The sequence below is a fragment of the Diplotaxodon limnothrissa genome, linkage group LG8 (assembly GCF_057381915.1).
Source record: "Diplotaxodon limnothrissa isolate DT_005_m linkage group LG8, D_limnothrissa_male_GT1.1, whole genome shotgun sequence".
Classification (NCBI taxonomy): domain Eukaryota; kingdom Metazoa; phylum Chordata; class Actinopteri; order Cichliformes; family Cichlidae; genus Diplotaxodon; species Diplotaxodon limnothrissa.
This window is the reverse complement of record NC_140603.1, coordinates 20162403-20181327: the sequence shown is the minus strand read 5'-3', so window position 1 is coordinate 20181327 and position 18925 is coordinate 20162403. Positions and strand designations below refer to the sequence as shown.

General features: G+C 39.6%; 1 protein-coding gene across 2 annotated transcripts in view; it reads right to left on the bottom strand.

Annotated features, from left to right (window-relative positions):
• The window catches only part of LOC146626803 (vinculin), a 28059-nt gene extending 12099 nt beyond the window's left edge, over window positions 1–15960 (bottom strand). The window contains exons 1-2 of one of the 2 annotated variants that reach the window (XM_085361445.1): window positions 15601–15960; window positions 2747–2817 (exon numbers count right to left, since the gene is read on the bottom strand). In XM_085361445.1, the coding sequence (XP_085217571.1) occupies window positions 2747–2817; window positions 15601–15768 (239 nt within the window). In that variant the 5' untranslated portion in view covers window positions 15769–15960. Of the gene's footprint in view, window positions 1–2602; window positions 2629–2746; window positions 2818–15600 lie in introns of those variants that run through there. The other variant, XM_085361446.1, reaches the window with a different exon arrangement.
• Window positions 15961–18925: the final 2965 nt, after the last annotated feature.

Genomic DNA, 18925 nt, shown 5'->3' with positions numbered 1-18925 from the left:
TCATTTCCTCTTTAGTATATGCTTTTTTTTTTTAAAGAAAAAAAAAAAAAAATCACACCTTGTGCAGTAAAGTTAATGAAGCGTGAATCCTTTTCACACCATCTTCCATAAAGTGCATATCAAGAACATCGCAGTTCTCGCTACAAGTGTGGCAAACCACAATTCTTCAGATATTCATTTACATATGGACTCAAATGAAGTGATCCTCATAAGATTTTACTCTAATTGTTGCTAGTTGCAATCAAATGTAACCAAAACACAAAACAAATACAGTCCTGTGCACAAGTCTCAAGCCATCAAGAAATAGGAAGCGTTCTTAAGAAATAGGAAAAGACCTGACACAGGAACTGACAAATGCATCTGACTGTTCAGTTAATCCATCTACTAATTACTGAATGTTCATCAGAAATGAACTCAATGGAAGGTTGGCAAATTATAGAAGAACTAAACTGAAAAATGGAATGAAGAATTCAAATTTGAAAATTTTGCTTCAAATCACTGTCAATTTGTACAGTTTAGGTCAGGAGAGAGGTACAGTGAATGTCTACAGCCATCTCGACGACACAATGGTGACACGTTGGAGGCGGTATCATGGTTTGAAGCTAGAATTCAGCCAGTGGTGTTGGGGACTTTGTCAAAACTATAGGAATTAAGAACAGGGAAAAGTACCATCAGATTTTCATCCATCGTGTGATACCATTTGGAAAGCATCTGTTTGGCAACAGCTTCATTTTGCAGCATGACAATGATCATAAACATACTGCCCTTACATGGGGTTTTTCCATTTGTGTTTGTGCATTTGAGTAAATAATTGTCAACCGTTTTAAATTTTTCCTAGCAAAATACAAAGAAATAATGGGTGGGTCAAGACGTCTGCAGAGTACTGTAAATATTTCCACTCAAACGAATTCTTAACTGAAAAATGTGATGGCAGAATTTCTCTGGTAAGGAGCCCACACAAACAGCTAATAACAGTATCGTCAGCTTCCTCTATTTGCTCGCAGAAAATAGAAGTGTGTGAAGTTGGCAGTCTGTTAACCAAAAATGGTCACGTCATACTCTAGCTGAGCATACGCAGTCATTTCTTATTATATACCCTAACCAAACTTTGTTATTTAGTAAGGAAGTTATAAATACACAAACTAATTTCTTCAGAATAAAAAGTTTAAAGGTCCTTTCACTGTATCTTTTTAAAATGATCTGGGGGTTTTCTCTATTTTGAAAACTTCAATGATCTCAGAAATACATTTATGCGATTTTAAAATCTATTTTAAATCATTTAAAAGTTTCGTTTGGAAAATGTTAAAGCACAAAATTAAGGAGTTACTGTTTGCTGAATATCCTTTTATTCCTCGAAGAAAGACTGTAAAAAAAACTGCCTAATTAATTGACCTTGAGTGGTGGTCTTTAATGAAAAAACATAAAAGAAATGGGTAAAATTTGGTCTCATGAGCAGAGTCTAAGTAATCAAGTCTGAGCCTGGTTAAAAGCTAAAGCAATGTCATGTGTCGTACTGATTATGAGGCAAATCTGTGATAGTGGCTACATAAACAAAAATGGCCTGACTGAAATATTCATTCTGTAAACAATCTTTTGATACAGAAGTTATCTTGCTTTCACAGGACGTGATACGAGATCCAAGAGGTGGGGTTCCCCTCTGAACCCCACCTCTCGAGTCTGCTTTAACCCCTGCTTTACAGAAATGTAATGATCAATAGCTGCCTCCTGGGTGTGGTGTACTCTGTGACTTGTAAAGCAGTAAAAAAAGAAAAAAAATGCAGGCTCAGCCATTTGATTCATTGTCGTACATGCCAACTGCAAAATATCTCAGCCATTTTGCACATCGAAACAGGCAGTAAGCCAAGGAACAACACGTTTCAGTTCCCACGGTATACTGACTTCCTACATTTGCCTACAGGCTAAAGGGTTCACCGGTAACAAGGAAACATTACTGCTATAGACTAAAGGGGCCAAGCAAGAGACAGTCGGTTAATCAAGTCTTGTGTAAGATAAAGGCTAATATATGTGCATGGCATCAAGGTTGACATGAATGTGTGTGTCTTTGCAGAGCCAGCCAGCACTGTCCTTCAGCGTGCACCAGAAAGAAAAGAGACATGCATTAACTGGATCCCAGCAGACACTATATTTAGTGAAGGAGACACATTCCAGCGCATGTGCTGATGGATGACGACAAGGTGACGATGTGACTTTGAGGCGCCAAATGTGTTGAGCCTGACGACCTGTGCTTGCCAATGCTTTTCCCTGACCTTGGGGTGGCCCATAGGACGCCCTTTCCCCCCTCGCTGACTGCAGTTTCTCATATAATAAGGATCAGTCAAAAACTGTGATCGAGACAGGCAGCAGATAAGCACAAACTAATGACTTAAGCAATGTCAAGCAAGCCAGGGGAACAAATACACTGATTAAATGGGGACATCTCTTTTCTATGTCAATATCTACATTTTTTCTGTAAACAAAAAGCAGCAGCCAGCGACTCTCATGAGGCCCCACTTCTTAAAGGGTAAAGGAACTCCTCCCAGATCTAAAAAGTATTTTTGTTACACCATGGCAAGACTGAGGCACTTAACATGCCATGTCTGACCTTTGCCTGGGCACAACCGGCCATTACTGCAACAGATAAAGAGAGAAAGAGATCCAAAGGGAAGCTGATGGGTTCCACATACTGAAAGAGACATTTAATCCAAGAATTTGAGATGTTTGAGATGAATTTGAGGCATTTACTTACTTGATAAAAGCTGGTGGCATGTCCCTTTTCATGAGCTGGTCTTCTGTGGTTTGTACAGTCTCCTTTCCCACCTGGAAAACACAAATGAGTAAACATTAGACACGCATAATGTAAAGAAACATGACATTTAAAGTAAACACAGTGTGTGCAATAGCACACCAAGCTGACCGTGATGGGAAGTGTTTGGGAACATACTGGACATTTCTGGCATGTCCAACTTTAGAAACTGAAAAAAAAAAAATCCCAGCAATTTTTCACTAATCAATCAACTGCTGACAATAAAATAGATCCATCTGGGTTTTAGTGATATTAAAGGTCAGCACAATAAAATCAACAAAGTGTTATTTGATTGTTTATCCTACAATCAACTTAATTTCACTCCATATTTTACACCTTATCATCAGTGCACCTGCTGTGACTCTATGCCCCATAATTGGTCTTTACTTCGCTGGCATAGAAACTATAAGTGTGGCCAGGGACAGAGAGCACATGTGTACAAGTGCATGTTGGGAAAAGAGGTGTGCAAGCCTAAGTTACCTATTAAATAATGCATGCAGACTTTCTCCTCAGCAAATGTTTTACTTGCCAGGTACTCTGTGGCAAATAAATAATACAGGAATATATTCATCTGCCTTGTGCCTCAGTGTGGTGGCACATGTCTCAGTTTTCATGAGAGACAGATTTAGGAAAAGTGAAGTCAAAGTGTGGTTATTCTACTGGATTGTGTCCATGGGGTTCTCTGATTCCATCACACCTACTATTCTCACAAATTAGCACAATTCAAGAATAATAATCTAGATAATAACCATAAATAATAGCAAGGATACTACAAACCACTTAGTTACAAAAAAAAAAAAAGGCAAATTGGTTTACTTGCCTAATAGATGATACATATACTCTTATCTTGCTTTTGTTATTTATGTGCCTGCTGTTCACAGGTCTTATTATTTATAGAAAGTCTTTCACCTCTTCACAATATTCCCACAGCTTTTAGCCTGTCCAAAAGTAGTCTGACTCAACAGATAAATACTGGCCAGTGATATCACCAGATGGCATTAAAAGCAACTGTGACACATTCACTGCAGCCACAAACTTTTCTGGGGCCTACAGGTCATCGGCCAATCTTTAACCTGACAGCTCCTGTCAGATTGCGCCAAAGTGTGAATAGCGCAGTCCAGTACATTTAACACAAGTGAGTGGGCGTGTTCACTATCCATGCTGCTCCCTCATGAAGCGAAATGTTTCCAGGTTTGGAAAACCTGTCTGACACAGAGTATTTAGGCAGATATTTTATGATATGATGGTCCCAAAGCTCACAACCAAAAATCCCAATAACAATTTCCCATTTAACCAGAAGGTGTTATGTATTCTTTCTCTGTAATATTTAAAAGCCAGTTAGCCATTATATTTACAAACTGTTAAAGATAGCACCAGTAATAAAACAGCAGACACGAGACACACCCAACACCCAAGCTTCAACTCTGACTAGTTCATCAGTCATGAGGATTTCTGTGAGTCAAAGCTTAAAGCCCCTGTACAAAATTTAAACAGGGTGGACACAGTCTATTCCAAAGCTTTTATGCAATGTGACCACAGTACATAGATCAACTGAATATTATATGCATGAGTAAAAACTTTGTAACCACAACTTTCCTCCTTAGAGAGTCTTGCTGTTAATCAGGCAGTTTTTCAGAATGATGTCCTGTTAGTTGTGTAGCGAAGCACTATTTCAACAAGGCAGCTGCTGGGGGATGCCAGGCCTTGGTACAGTTATAATGTGCAAAGCAGCTGAACGCCTCCTTGCAGCTGGCCATCCAATGCCAAAATGACTCACCTCCCCCAACCATGACCTCAGCTCTGCGGGGAGGCACAACTCACCCACGTTGAGCCGCCATGGGTGAGAGATCATAGGCATTCATCCTTACGGAGCATACTGACCAGTTTAAATGAGATGCGTTGCTGCACAAACCTTTCCTTTCACATTAATATTGCACTACAAATCAGCTGAATAGTAAAAGTGTTGCAGAGTGCTAGATTATGTGTGACGGTGTGATTTCCTGACTGTCACACAATTTACTCTTACAAAGCATTTCCAACGTGTTTCAATGTCCTGAACACTTTTGTACCCGCTAGGCAACACACCAGGAAGTTCTTCAGTTACGTTTGCGGAAATATATCTGAATTTTGGACAAGACAAAACAATTTAGAGATGTCTAATTAGGGCATGGGAAATAATGAATCCAAATCCTGGCACAACTTTCAAAGTGTTTTTTAATCTCTTGGAAGTTCCTTTAAAACAGTGACTTCTGCTTTTGCTTTTCTTATTCATGATGCATTCCTGATGCTACAGTAAGCAATCCCAGTGAGCTTGTCAGTGTGTCTGTATACAGCCACTAGAAGAGCCATTCCAGATGGTTGACGTGGAGGCAGTAATGGAGCAGAGCACACATGCATCTCCTCGCGCTGTGCTCACTGGACCTGAGGGACTCTGAGTAACTGTGGGGTTATAAATTAGGAGCAAAGGTTGTGCCAAACCAAAACTAAAGCTCAGCCGGGGAGGCTGGAGTGGCAGGGAGCATACGCCACCCTGACATTCCTCCAAAGAGGCTCTGGGAAAAAAAGCCAGCAACAACTGATGTTGGGATATTTTTAGTATTTAAACTACTTACTCAGTGCATCCGAGTGCATTTCCTTTTTCCAGTCTTATCTTGCTTTAAAGCTTTGTCATACTTCTACTGATCCACCTGCAAAAAGTATTTTGCACAGTTGCAGTAAACTAGAATGATGAAAAAAAATGTAGCTTCCTTGTGGTTTCAGCAGCTACTTGATTAAATTATTTGCTCATCAGCCCTAACAGGAACAAAGCATATGAATGCTGAAGGTCTTTTATCAACAGCTATATGAGATTATTTGCATATATGGTCTACTATTTATAGATTACATTCACTCCTTTATATCAGTGTGCTTCGAGTACTTGTTAGGTGGGTTAGGTAAATAAATCTATTATGTCAAGGGGGCTCAAGCAGCTCATGAACGACTTTCCAAGGTAAGGGTGATTGTGTAAGCTCTTCACAGAACTGTTAAAACAACACTGCTATTTATTGAAGCTCAAGTCAAGTTTAGACATGATCTGAAACTGAGCATTCATTTAACAAGAGCTGAGTCATATTGACCCCGAAGCACAGGAGTCTCTGAAACTGAGCAAATTTAAATTTCTTGATACTGTCACTGTCTTCCTTTCCTTCCTCCCTTGTCGTGCCTCTTCCTGTTGTGTGAAGTTCAAAAATTGTTTTGCACCAGCGATCCAAACAATTTGATGTAAAAATAGAACTGTAACCAAAGTTTGCAACGCTTGTTGTCGAGCAGTTTGTGATGCCTGGCCTCTTTTACTATTTTGAGCCTCTGTCGTGATTTTGGACCACATTCCTGTGACGGCAGCAAAGCCCTAGTTTGACATTAGGGTTACAGCTTGTGATTATTTATCTCTTGATTTGTCTCCTGGGGTCTTTTGTTGGCCTAAGAGATTAATAGTTTCTTCTGTAAAACAATAGAAGATAATGTCCTTCACTAGTTACCAAAGCCAAGAATGGCCTGTAATTACAAGTCTTGTCCGACAGCAACAAAAGTTGAAATGCAAGGATATTTAATTTATAACAAATCAAACTTAATATAAAGAATAATACTGAACTGAGACCCCTGAAGCCTATACTTTGTATTTCTTTTTTCCAGATTACTTTTCTGTCAATTTTATGGTATTTTCCCCCCATTAAATTATTGATATCAAGACTTGGGGAAACAATGACATGAGGATGTCCGGTCACCAGTCATTAGTAATTAAAGCTATGACAGCCAACCCAAACCACAATAAAAATCCTCTATTTCTTGAATAGAATCTTGCAAAACAATTTAAAGAAGCACAGCTGTTCCCTCCCAGCATCTTTTTAAAGCCTTCCACAGATTTAGTGTCATCTTCTTCCAAGCTGCCATTACAACACTTTTAGCTGTGTGTCCCATTTGAGCCTAGAGTGGAAACACTGGCACTCCTGTGTTGTGAAGTAGCTTGATAAAGTGGCTGCTCCTTTAGCACAGACTCTGCATTGTTGACAGGAGCCCATCACTCTTTCTCGAGAAGAAAGGCGACTCTGAAAGCCTCCAGACTGCCAAGACACAGCCTGCCTTTCTCATGTCGGGCAGTTTTAACACAATACTGCGTTAGTCATGGGGACCTCAAAGATCTATGACTGCAAAATTCCTACAAGCAGTGCTACCGCTAACCCTTAACACCATATAAGAAAATAAACTACTACACTTGTATTTCTCAGAGAGAAAGACGCCGATTTCCACAGTAAGTGTCTCTGAACTGCAATCTGATGCCAAAGCACTCCATTAGCTACCTTTGATCAATAGTCTCAAACCAGGGAGTCCTGCTTTTTAACATATCAAATGGCTTTTGACTAATAATGATTCAGAAGGGCAGCAGAAACATTGTGCTTATGGCATTATCACACATCTTCCAAGCGGTGTCCAACATGTTTGTTTGTTTGTTCTTATTTGGATCAGTAAACACTTATGCACGGTGTGTCCAAATCCTATCATCTGCTTGAAAGTCACAAATCAATTGTTCTGCTAGGAGAGGCAAAACAGGCTCTGTGGCTAGAGAAATACATCACAACTACTATTTCACAATGCAGGAACTTTGCAGCTCACAGCCTTACTGGGGAACAGCATTTATACTCATTGTCCTTATCTTAAAAAGAAGAGTGAGTCAATAAAAAGCATGTTGCATGTGTTCACTTCCACAGAACACGGACAGCTAAAACAACACATTTAACAGATAACTTTTAAGTGCTAGAGAGGAAGCCTCAACTTCACATTTGGCCAACCAATGACGTGGTTCCATATAAAACCTATTTGTCACTATCTGATTGATATAACTATTTCCATGAAATGTAGGACTGTAACTTTACTTTATATTCCATTAAACTAGACTACAGCTCAGCTTGTTTAGCAGAAAATGAGGGGGAAACTATTCTAAAAAGACAGTCTAAAAAGGGAGCTGATGTTTTTGTTCACGTTTACATGAAAAGAATATTAATTTTCAGTTAAAATACAGACTACACTGGTGTAAAAACGCAAACTGTTGAGTTTGAAAGAGTCAAAGACTTTAAATATCCATGAATCTGTTAAAGGACACAAATTATTACTGCCTCTGTTCTCCTACAAAATATAACTACACAAGGTACATCACAGAAAGCTGAACATAGCAAAATAGCCTCGAGTAGCAGCTGATGGCTTAAAGGGGTTACTAGAACTTCATGTTTGTTCATTACTCTATCATAACTAGCATGAATGGTGTCCACAACAGAACTAATCATAAAAAGAAAGTGCCGGAAGTGTGCCGAAGAACATGGTTTGTCTGACAACGTGGAAAACAGCAGCTCAAAGGTGGAGTGGCTAAATGTTGAGGTTTCCTTGGGCAAAATACGGTATCTCCAAGTTCCTTCTGATATTCGATTACAACATGGACAGATGTGATCGCAGTAAATGTACGAAAGTTAAGTTAAAAGCTAAGAGCTCAAATAGGGTAAAAAAGAGGCAAGTACAACTCCTTGTCTACACCTGACTTGGAAATGCATTTTATATTTCTACTACTCTCTCAATATTCTTTCATAAGTTTCAATTGAGCAATTTTAGAAAGCCACATCCGTGTTTTAAAATACATTTGGTAATACTGATTGCAGTGTTTTTGGGGAACACAAACTGCACAGGAAACAATTCCAACAAAATCTTGAATTTTTGTTTCTTGGGGAAAACCCCCCCCACAAAAAAGATCACCCCAGGTGCATTATGTGATTTGTCATGGTGTGCTCTGGAGTCATAAACACCCTGCTGCTGAGGGACAAGGGTTTCCCTTTGCTTTCCTTTCATTTGTTCAGAGTGGGGCTGACAGCTGCTGGGTATTCCTGACTTGGCTTCCTGCATTTCCTTTTCAACTCAACGCTCTGCCGTATTCTCCTATCCCAGCTAATTTTCATCAGAAAAAGCTAAAAATACACAAACTTTGCATTATGAATTGATAGTGCATGAGCATGAGGACTAGTAAGGTGTTCTTGTTTGACTATACAAACATTTCACAGTCCATAGTTCTCACATTGCTGCCAAGATAATAGAATCAAATGGAGAGCTGCATGAAATTGTTTCCCTTGACAAAATGCAGGAAGTTTGAGTACCAGGTAATAGGAAAGGGTTTCTTTTGTTGGCCTGTGAAGCAGTTTACTTAATGAGCTCATTTGTTTCCCATCTCTAAAGGGTTAGAGAAGTGGGTGATTGAAATTGCTATAAACAAAAATACTCAAATACTGATCACGTCACAATTAAGTATTTAAAAATTCCCCTAAAAGCGCCCTCGTGTTGCATCCTCTGTATTTCTTTCAAAGTTTAAGGACATTCGAGAAGATATTAAAGGCCTCCAAGAGTCTTGCAGATGTGTTGTGCAGATTGAGCAAAAAGCATGAGGCCAGATTTCTCACACAACCCACTAATCAGTGACTGCTGCCGAGCCCAGCTTCCAGTAACTGCATTTCATAAATCAGAGTGATATTTTGTAACCTCCAGAGTGTTGCAGAAGACAGTAGCTTCTTTATCCCAACAAAAACTCAGTGATCTACACAGAGAAGCATCTCCAGAAGTCACGTGATCTCTGCAAACAGGAAGAAACTGGATTTTTTTTTTTAACCTTACACCTATAAAAAGGAGCTATAAAAATAATGAGCTACAACAGGCCTGCACAGCCAACCTTAAAGGCTGGCTACTGACACAGACAAGTATGCTCTCCATTTATCCCATTAGGACATTATCAAAACTCTTAGAATCATTAAAAATATCAGTCTTTTTAACAGTGATATGTGCCTCAAAAATGATTTTACTTTGTCAGATTAAAATGACTGCTAAAATTGAAAGACATCAATAAAAAAACAAGCATCAAATTTTCATGACAGGATGCTTTCTTTTAAACATTTTCAGCTTTACAAACAACTTATTTCATTTTCTTGATGTTGCACAAATGTGTGTTGTAACGGTTTACAACACTCATTTGTGCAACAAAGGCAATCGTTCTCATTGCACAAGCATATTGGTTCGGCTAGAAATCGACCAGTCAGCCACAGCATAGCCACATCCTGCAGCTAAAGATATGTATCAGGCTAAAACTTGATATCACTGACAAAAAAGAAGCTCCTGACATGTGAAAACATGGTCAGGGAGTAAAGTTGTTCATTCAAAGGATCAGCCCAATCCCACCTCCCCCTCCAAAATGGGATAAATTCCTGCCTGTTGGGAATTCTTCGCATTCCTCACATTCATCTTTAATTGAGATCTCGCTCATTGTCTCAATGAGGAATAACTACAGGGAGTGCAGAATTATTAGGCAAATGAGTATTTTGTCCACATCATCCTCTTCATGCATGTTGTCTTACTCCAAGCTGTATAGGCCCGAAAGCCTACTACCAATTAAGCATATCAGGTGATGTGCAACTCTGTAATGAGAAGGGGTGTGGTCTAATGACATCAATACCCTATATCAGGTGTGCATAATTATTAGGCAACGTCCTTTCCTTTGGCAAAATGGGTCAAAAGAAGGACTTGACAGGCTCAGAAAAGTCAAAAATAGTGAGATATCTTGCAGAGGGATGCAGCAGTCTCAAAATTGCAAAGCTTCTGAAGCGTGATCATCGAACAATCAAGCGTTTCATTCAAAATAGTCAACAGGGTCGCAAGAAGCGTGTGGAAAAACCAAGGTGCAAAATAACTGCCCATGAACTGAGAAAAGTCAAGCGTGCAGCTGCCAAGATGCCACTTGCCACCAGTTTGGCCATATTTCAGAGCTGCAACATCACTGGAGTGCCCGAAAGCACAAGGTGTGCAATACTCAGAGACATGGCCAAGGTAAGAAAGGCTGAAAGACGACCACCACTGAACAAGACACAAGCTGAAACGTCAAGACTGGACCAAGAAATATCTCAAGACTGGTTTTTCTAAGGTTTTATGGACTGATGAAATGAGAGTGAGTCTTGATGGGCCAGATGGATGGGCCCGTGGCCGGATTGGTAATGGGCAGAGAGCTCCAGTCCAACTCAGACGCCAGCAAGGTGGAGGTGGAGTACTGGTTTGGGCTGGTATCATCAAAGATGAGCTTGTGGGGCCTTTTCGAGTTGAGGATGGAGTCAAGCTCAACTCCCAGTCCTACTGCCAGTTTCTGGAAGACACCTTCTTCAAGCAGTGGTACAGGAAGAAGTCTGCATCCTTCAAGAAAAACATGATTTTCATGCAGGACAATGCTCCATCACACACGTCCAAGTACTCCACAGCGTGGCTGGCAAGAAAGGGTATAAAAGAAGAAAAACTAATGACATGGCCACCTTGTTCACCTGATCTGAACCCATTGAGAACCTGTGGTCCATCATCAAATGTGAGATTTACAAGGAGGGAAAACAGTACACCTCTCTGAACAGTGTCTGGGAGGCTGTGGTTGCTGCTGCACGCAATGTTGATGGTGAACAGATCAAAACACTGACAGAATCCATGGATGGCAGGCTTTTGAGTGTCCTTGCAAAGAAAGGTGGCTATATTGGTCGCTGATTTGTTTTTGTTTTGTTTTTGAATGTCAGAAATGTATATTTGTGAATGTGGAGATGTTATATTGGTGTCACTGGTAAAAATAAATCATTGAAATGGTTATATATTTGTTTTTTGTTAAGTTGCCTAATAATTATGCACAGTAATAGTCACCTGCACACACAGATATCCCCCTAAAATAGCTAAAACTAAAAACTACTTCCAAAAACATTCAGCTTTGATATTAATGTGTTTTTTGGGTTCATTGAGAACATGGTTGTTGTTCAATAATAAAATTATTCCTCAAAAATACAACTTGCCTAATAATTCTGCACTCCCTGTAGTCATAGATATTAAATGAACACAGAGTATATGACAGTAGTTTGTGATGTTGCTAGAGTAACAATTATGGTTCGGGGCTGCACTTTTATCTCCATGCATCTGCTAGAATAAGTTAAAAATTAATCATTTGTACCTGATCTCTTCAGACAGGCTAAAGCATCCAAGACATCCTGGAATCTCACCTTCCTTTTTAGTCGGAAAACCTGGTGCAATCGTCTTAATAAGCAATTTAAAGGTATAATTACTTGCAACTTGCTCTCTGTTCGATTTCTAGGTCATCTCAGTTTTTTAACTTGATTACAGTACTTAAGCTTCTGCTCTGGAGATCTTGGACAGAGTTAATGGGGGAGGAAGTCTGTGCAACAGATGGTTTTCTAGGAAGCACAGACAATAAAGCAAATAAATGGCTTTTCTTTGAAACGATCCTATCCCGACAATGACTAAATAAAATCCAATTAGAAGGGTTCATCCTTTTCCCTAGATAGTAAAGATATACTTTCAAGTTAGACGCTTACATTTTTGTTTTCAAGCAGACTCACTTCAAGTAACTAGTACAAAACAGGTGCAAAAATGAAGAAGTTCAAAAGTCATTTTTAGGAAAACAATGAAATATGCAGGGAAAAGACACCAACAGCTAATGGACTAAAATAAACTTCTGTTTTCTCATTAGATAAAATCAAAGATAAGGGCTACACGGTGTATTTGATTACTTATGTAGGCTCTGCAATGTATGACTCATGGGACTGTGACCACAAGAAATTGCATCGGATCCTTAACTTCAGTGATCTCATAACGCTGTTCATGTTGTAATGTTGCCACAGCAACTGGAAATAATTACAGACTCGTGCAACCATTCATGCCACTGTTGGAAACATCTGATCACAATTCACAGTGTCCAGAAAGCCTGGATGATTTCATCCTAAGATAGCTGAGGATACACAGGACATTTTCATGTGCTACGACAAGCCCTGTTTTCATGTTAATTACTTGGCCGAAATAAAAGGTTTCTACACTAAAAACTTCATTCTGTACTTTTTTAAAAACTGAGTGGCAGAACAACTTGACCGCTTAATATCTAAATATTAAAATGTATTACCGAGCCTTATTTAGCTCTGCTTTGGCTTTGTTTATTCAATGGTTTGTTGTAAGTGGACTGGTAATGAGCTCTTGTGCTAAATCCACCCTAATCATGGGGTTAAAGGGAGTCTAAATTTACTGCAGTCCACCCAAAATGGTCCAAAAACATGTACCATTTAGTTCTTAGACCTGTCAAAATAGAAGGTTTGCTCTTGAAAGACAGCAAAGCAGAATAGGCTCCAGCATGGGTGGAAAGGGGGTATTATAAAGGCCCTTAGAGGACAGAAGCCTGTAAACATATAAATAATGGACACAATGAGGTGCAGACCTGTTGTTTAAGAGTGGGCACTGAGGAAAAACAAAGCGTCAGAATGAAGTAAACCAGATTGAAATTCTTATAGGCCATGAACTGTAATAAATAAACTGCGAGGCAATGGTAGGCAATCCCCCTAAATGAAACATTCCTTTGCTGACGCCAGAGTAATTGTCCAAATTTATTGCCCGACAAGTGCCAGGGGTTCTGGGCTCGACCAGGCTGACAGACTGCACAACACACAGGAACCATGTCTGCCTCAATTTAGCCTGTATGCTTTTCTTTCCATATAAGCCACAGTATCTGACAGGGCCCTCGCTTCCTTTGTTACGAACTCAGCATGTGTTTCAGGATAAAATTGACAGTCATTTCCTAACTAGCTTCCATGATAGATACAATGTGGTTTTGAGACATGCCATTATAACTACATCACTGAGTCTAAATATAATTGAGGCAACAGCTGCATCTGGTGAAGGGGGTGTGTATAATTTAATGTTTTAAAAAGATAGGTTGGAAACACATAGTTAATAGGCCCATAGACAAGTTAATTACCATGTGGATAGAAAAAGATAACAGACACAAACTAGATCTGATAATGTAGCCAGATTCACTATAGTGCATCAAGATTATGTGTATGATGACAGGTTCTATTTTTTAAAAAAAAGTGTGGTTCTAGGTCATGGGGTCAATAGCAAGTGGTTTCTGTGTAACATGAGGACACACAGAGCAAATCGTGACTCGTGACTAAGGTATGAAACACACGCAACTCAAAATGAATTTTTGCAGGTGAATATTATACACACAATGTCATATTTATCAGTTACTACAAATATTATCAGTTTTTAAAATATAACATTAAGCTTAATACTGAAGGGTTGCAGTTTTTACATTAGTGCAAAACTTCCAAGCCACCCCTCATTTCTTCATATTTGATGAATGACTGAATGCATGAAGCATAAGAAAGGCAACCCACTCAAGTGATGAACCAAGGTTGTGTCCACTCCACACAAAACAACTTGGCAAAGAATCTATTTTAAACTTTGCAATCTGACAGGCATAAAATAGTATTTTCCACCACCAATGTGATTCCCGGAGAGTATTAGATGAAAAAACTGATCCGAAACATGGTCTTCAGCTGATCCATCTACTGTCCACTGAAGCCTCATTAGAAATGTTCTGAGTGGAAGGGTGGCTTTCAAGAAACCATTACGGGGAAGGGAAACAGGAACAAAACGCTGAGTTATGCCAAATTACACAAGACCTGGACTGAAAAATTAGTGGTAACAGGTCTTGTTGAAGTGATGAAATATTTGGTTCAATATTTAAAGAGGAGGTCAGGAAGCAAAAGGCAGCCATGTGAAACAAGGTGGAGGCTCCTTCATGGTTTGGGTCTGCATTTCAGCCAGCAGTCTTGGAGAGCTTGTCAAAACTGAATGAATTATGAAGGCAGAGAATTACCATTCAATTTCAATCCACCATCCAGTACCATCTGGAAGCATTTAATTGGCAACAGCTTTATTTTACAGCATGACAATGATCCTAAACATACTGCCATAGTACTCAAAGAAAAACACAGCGGCACACTATCTGTCATGGATTGGCCTCCCCAGAGCCCAAACTTCAAAATTATTAAATCAATGTGGGATCAGCTTTACAGAGAACAGAACAAAAGGCAGCCAACATCCAAAGAAGAGTTTTGAATGTCCTTGAAGAACCCTGGAAAACTATTCATGAAGACTACTTATAAGGAAAGCTTGAATAAGAGAGTTCAGGCTGTATTTAAGAATAAATGTGATCATAGCACATATTGATTTTAAAGCTCATTAGAATTGTATAAAGTGTGCTTTTTAGCTTTATACACACTTTATTTCCACACATTTTGAACATGTTTCGATAAATTACTGCACCTACTTCTCATTTACACACTACAGCTGAGATTCCTAGCCTGGTCCTACAATCTTATGGACCAAATACACATGCACACGCTTCTTACTACTTACTATGCCCCTTTCATAACTGTTTTCACGCATTAGTAGTGCACTGATAGCTGAATATTCAAATGCATATGATATGTAGTGCAGTGATGTGATTTGCAGAACTATTCATAGATGATCACTACAGGTGCAGCTGTTCTGTGCAGCCGAGTGATTAAAGTAAAAAGTAATTCACTGTGGTCCTGTACCTGACTCACACATTACAGCAGTGCCTACGTCAAGCTATGGCAGTCATGTACAGAGGAGGAGGCAGGGCATATCTTCAAGGGGAAAAGGGCGTCACTGCCCTTTTGCCCCGAGTTAAATAACTCCAAAAAAGTTTCATGGCATTCCCTAATCCTGCCATTGAACACACATTTGGTAACCGCATTAACACTCTGCTGAGTGAAGTGTTGTGTCCAACTTCATTGGAAAGTAATGGGTGAATGGGACAATGCGACAGGTAGCCTACGACACTCGCCGAGCTCAGCCAAACTTTACCAATGTGATTTTATACAGAGAAGAAAGTTACTCACCCGAACAAGGTTACTAACGGCTGCCTGAACAGCAGCTACGGGCGCCGTCAGATCTGGGATACCTTTCCCATCAACTTCACCTTCTTCGTGCATTATCACCAGATGGGATATCTGCTGAGCCACCGGCTCCAGGATACTTTCTATCGTCTTCGTGTGAAAAACCGGCATGGTGACAACTTTAGAACACTATCTAAGTAAAAACTCTACCACCAAAGGCAGTTTTCTCCAAATCTCCCTCTACAGAAGCCTAAAACAATCCACGCACGATCTTTTCCCCCCCAGGATAGTCCTCCCGACTACAAGTACAATGAAAACATGAACGCGAAAAAACTCCCAGCCAGAGAGTGAGCGCGAGCAACCTAAACGTCAACCAACGGTTTCCGCCTTCTTCCCAATCAATGAACGAGAACGCACGCTTCCTAGATTGTGATTGGTTATTAGGGCTGCCGCTCTGTATCGGGACCGCCTTCTTCCATACTGACGAGTTTGCTAGAGATCCAAGTGCTCCCTAGATTACGTAATAGATCCTCATCATATGTCCTAAAAAGGGAAATATGTGAGGGGGGGATTGAGAGGGGAGTGCGATTCCAGTAGCTGTGAATTAACTAGTCGGGCTTTCGGCCCCGCTGGCCCAGAAATCGGAGCTGTGGAGATCAGATTACAAACCCTTCCCAAAACAAACAGTATACTCCGCAGGGCACTCCACAGCCTCTGTGAGTATACATCTCAGTTTAAATAAAGGACACCCTACACACTACTTTACCAATTTGAAGTGACCCATAGTATCTGGCTGAAAACTATTTTCCCTTATCAGAGATAACATCCGACATATTGAACTGTTTACAAACCCAGCTCTGTCAGTGGCTGGACATGGCACTTTTTTTAATTCCTTCTCACCCTCACCCTCACATCCTGAAATAACAATATTTGAGGACTGAAAACCAACTGCCAAGCAAACCAGCTAAGGAATTCCCACAGATTCCCCAGAGGGGCTACAAGGCAGCAGCCCATTGCCTAAAAAGGAAGAGTCCAAAAAGAAAGAATCAAGGAAGTTACTCTGTTTGAACCACTGTGTAAACATACAAGGGATTGACATGCTTTCCCCCTGTGTAAGGAGTTGTCATACCAAAGGTCAATAAAGAGATCCCAATTTGAACATTTGAACTTTATGTTTCGTGACACAACCTATTTTATTATTATTGTTATTATTATTCTATAATATAGTTGAATGTACAATTATTTAAAGAAATAATAATCAAAAGAGACCAAAAGGACCACCTCTGGAGGACTGCATCCTGAATATAGACTTCAAAGATGGCCTGCTGTTTCCTATGCTCTCCGATTACTAATAACGTCATCTTGTGCGTGCATGCTGGAATGTGCTCATGATGGGTGGTCTACCTTCTGCTGTCCTGCTACTCTATAGATACCTGAGCCCTGCTGCTGCATGGTGTTTAAGGGGATTGCAATCGTAAAGATCATAAATGTCCAGACTGCACATTGCAGGAAATATAGAGAGAGATCGTTTTACTATATATGGATGTTTTGTCAAAAATAACCCAAATAGTTGTAATTCTGATTTACTTTGACAATCCACTGGCTTCAGCATGGCCGTGCTGTTTGTTGTGGGATGCCTTTTTAATAATGCCTGGGCGCCATCTTCTGGCTCAGAGAATTAAATGCAGTCAGTGCATTGGCAAGGCAAGGCAAGGCAAGTTTATTTGTATAGCACAATTCAACAACAAGGTGATTCAAAGTGCTTTACAGAGACATTAGAAACAAGAACAAATAAAAAGCATGATTTAAAATTGATTAAAACAAGCAAATAAACTAACTAACTAATTAACAAACAAACAAACAAACAAACAAACAAACAAACAAAACAGTATATAAAATCAAAACAGATAAAATCAGAACAGTAGATAAAATCAGTAGTTAAATGTAAGTTTTGAAATTTAAGCTTAAAGTGTGGGTTTGGTGCTTTATTCAAATGCAGCTGAGAACAGGTGAGTCTTCAACCTGGATTTAAATAAACTGAGTGTTTCAGCTGATCTGAGGCTTTCTGGGAGTTTGTTCCAGATATAAGGAGCATAAAAGCTGAATGCAGCTTCTCCGTGTCTGGTTCTGACTCTGGGAACTGATAAAAGACCGGATCCAGATGACCTGAGGGATCTGGAAGGTTCATACTGGGTCAGGAGGTCATTGATGTATTTTGGTCCTAAACCATTCAGAGCTTTATAGGCCAGCATCAGAACTTTAAAGTCTATCCTCTGACGGACAGGCAGCCAGTGTAAGGACCTCAGAGCTGGACTGATGTGGTCCACTTTTTTGGTCTTAGTGAGGACTCGAGCAGCAGAGTTCTGAATGAGCTGTAGTTGTCTGACTGATTTTTTAGGTAGACCTGTAAAGATGCTGTTACAGTAATCAAGCCTACTAAAGATGAATGCATGGACTAGTTTTTCCAGGTCCTGTTGAGACATCAGATCTTTTATCCTTGATATATTCTTGAGGTGATAGTAAGCTGACTTTGTTATTGTCTTAATGTGTTTTTCTAAGTTTAGGTCTGCATCCATCACTACACCCAAATTTCTCGCCTGGTTTGTGGTTTTTAGATGTATAGATTGAAGTTCTCTGGTGACCTGTAATCGTTTTTCTTTGGCGCCAAAGACTATTACCTCAGTTTTGTTTTTGTTTAGCTGGAGAAAATTGTGGCACAACCAGTCATTGATTTCCTCAATGCATTTACCAAGAGCCTGTACAGGGCCTCGGTCTCCTGGTGACATTGTGATATATATTTGTGTGTCATCTGCATAGCTGTGATAGTTTATTTTGTTGTTGTTTATAATCTGTGCCAGTGGGAGCATGTAGATGTTAAACAGAAGGGGTCCCAAGATGGAACCTTGGGGAACTCCACATGTGATACTTGTCTGCTAAGATGTGAAGTTACCTATTGATACAAAGTATTTCCTGTTTTCTAAGTATGTTTTGAACCAGTTTAGTACAGTTCCTGAAAGACCTGTCCAGTTCTCCAGTCGTTTGAGTAATATGAATTTAATATAACTCTTGAGCACTTAAACAGAATATAGCCATTGCAAAATACACCCGTATTACTATTTTATAGCAAGTCAAATGATCTCAGTATGTATATTTTCATAAATAAAATAAATAATGAAGGCATACTTTAGTGCCACTTAGCAGAAAGTCCAAGGAAAAGCAATCCTTATTTTGTCCATAATTCAAAAACTTGCTTTTTGACCTATGCAAAGGTGAACTGATATCAACAGTAGCATCAAGACACAAGTTAAGTCTAAGAACACCTTTTCCC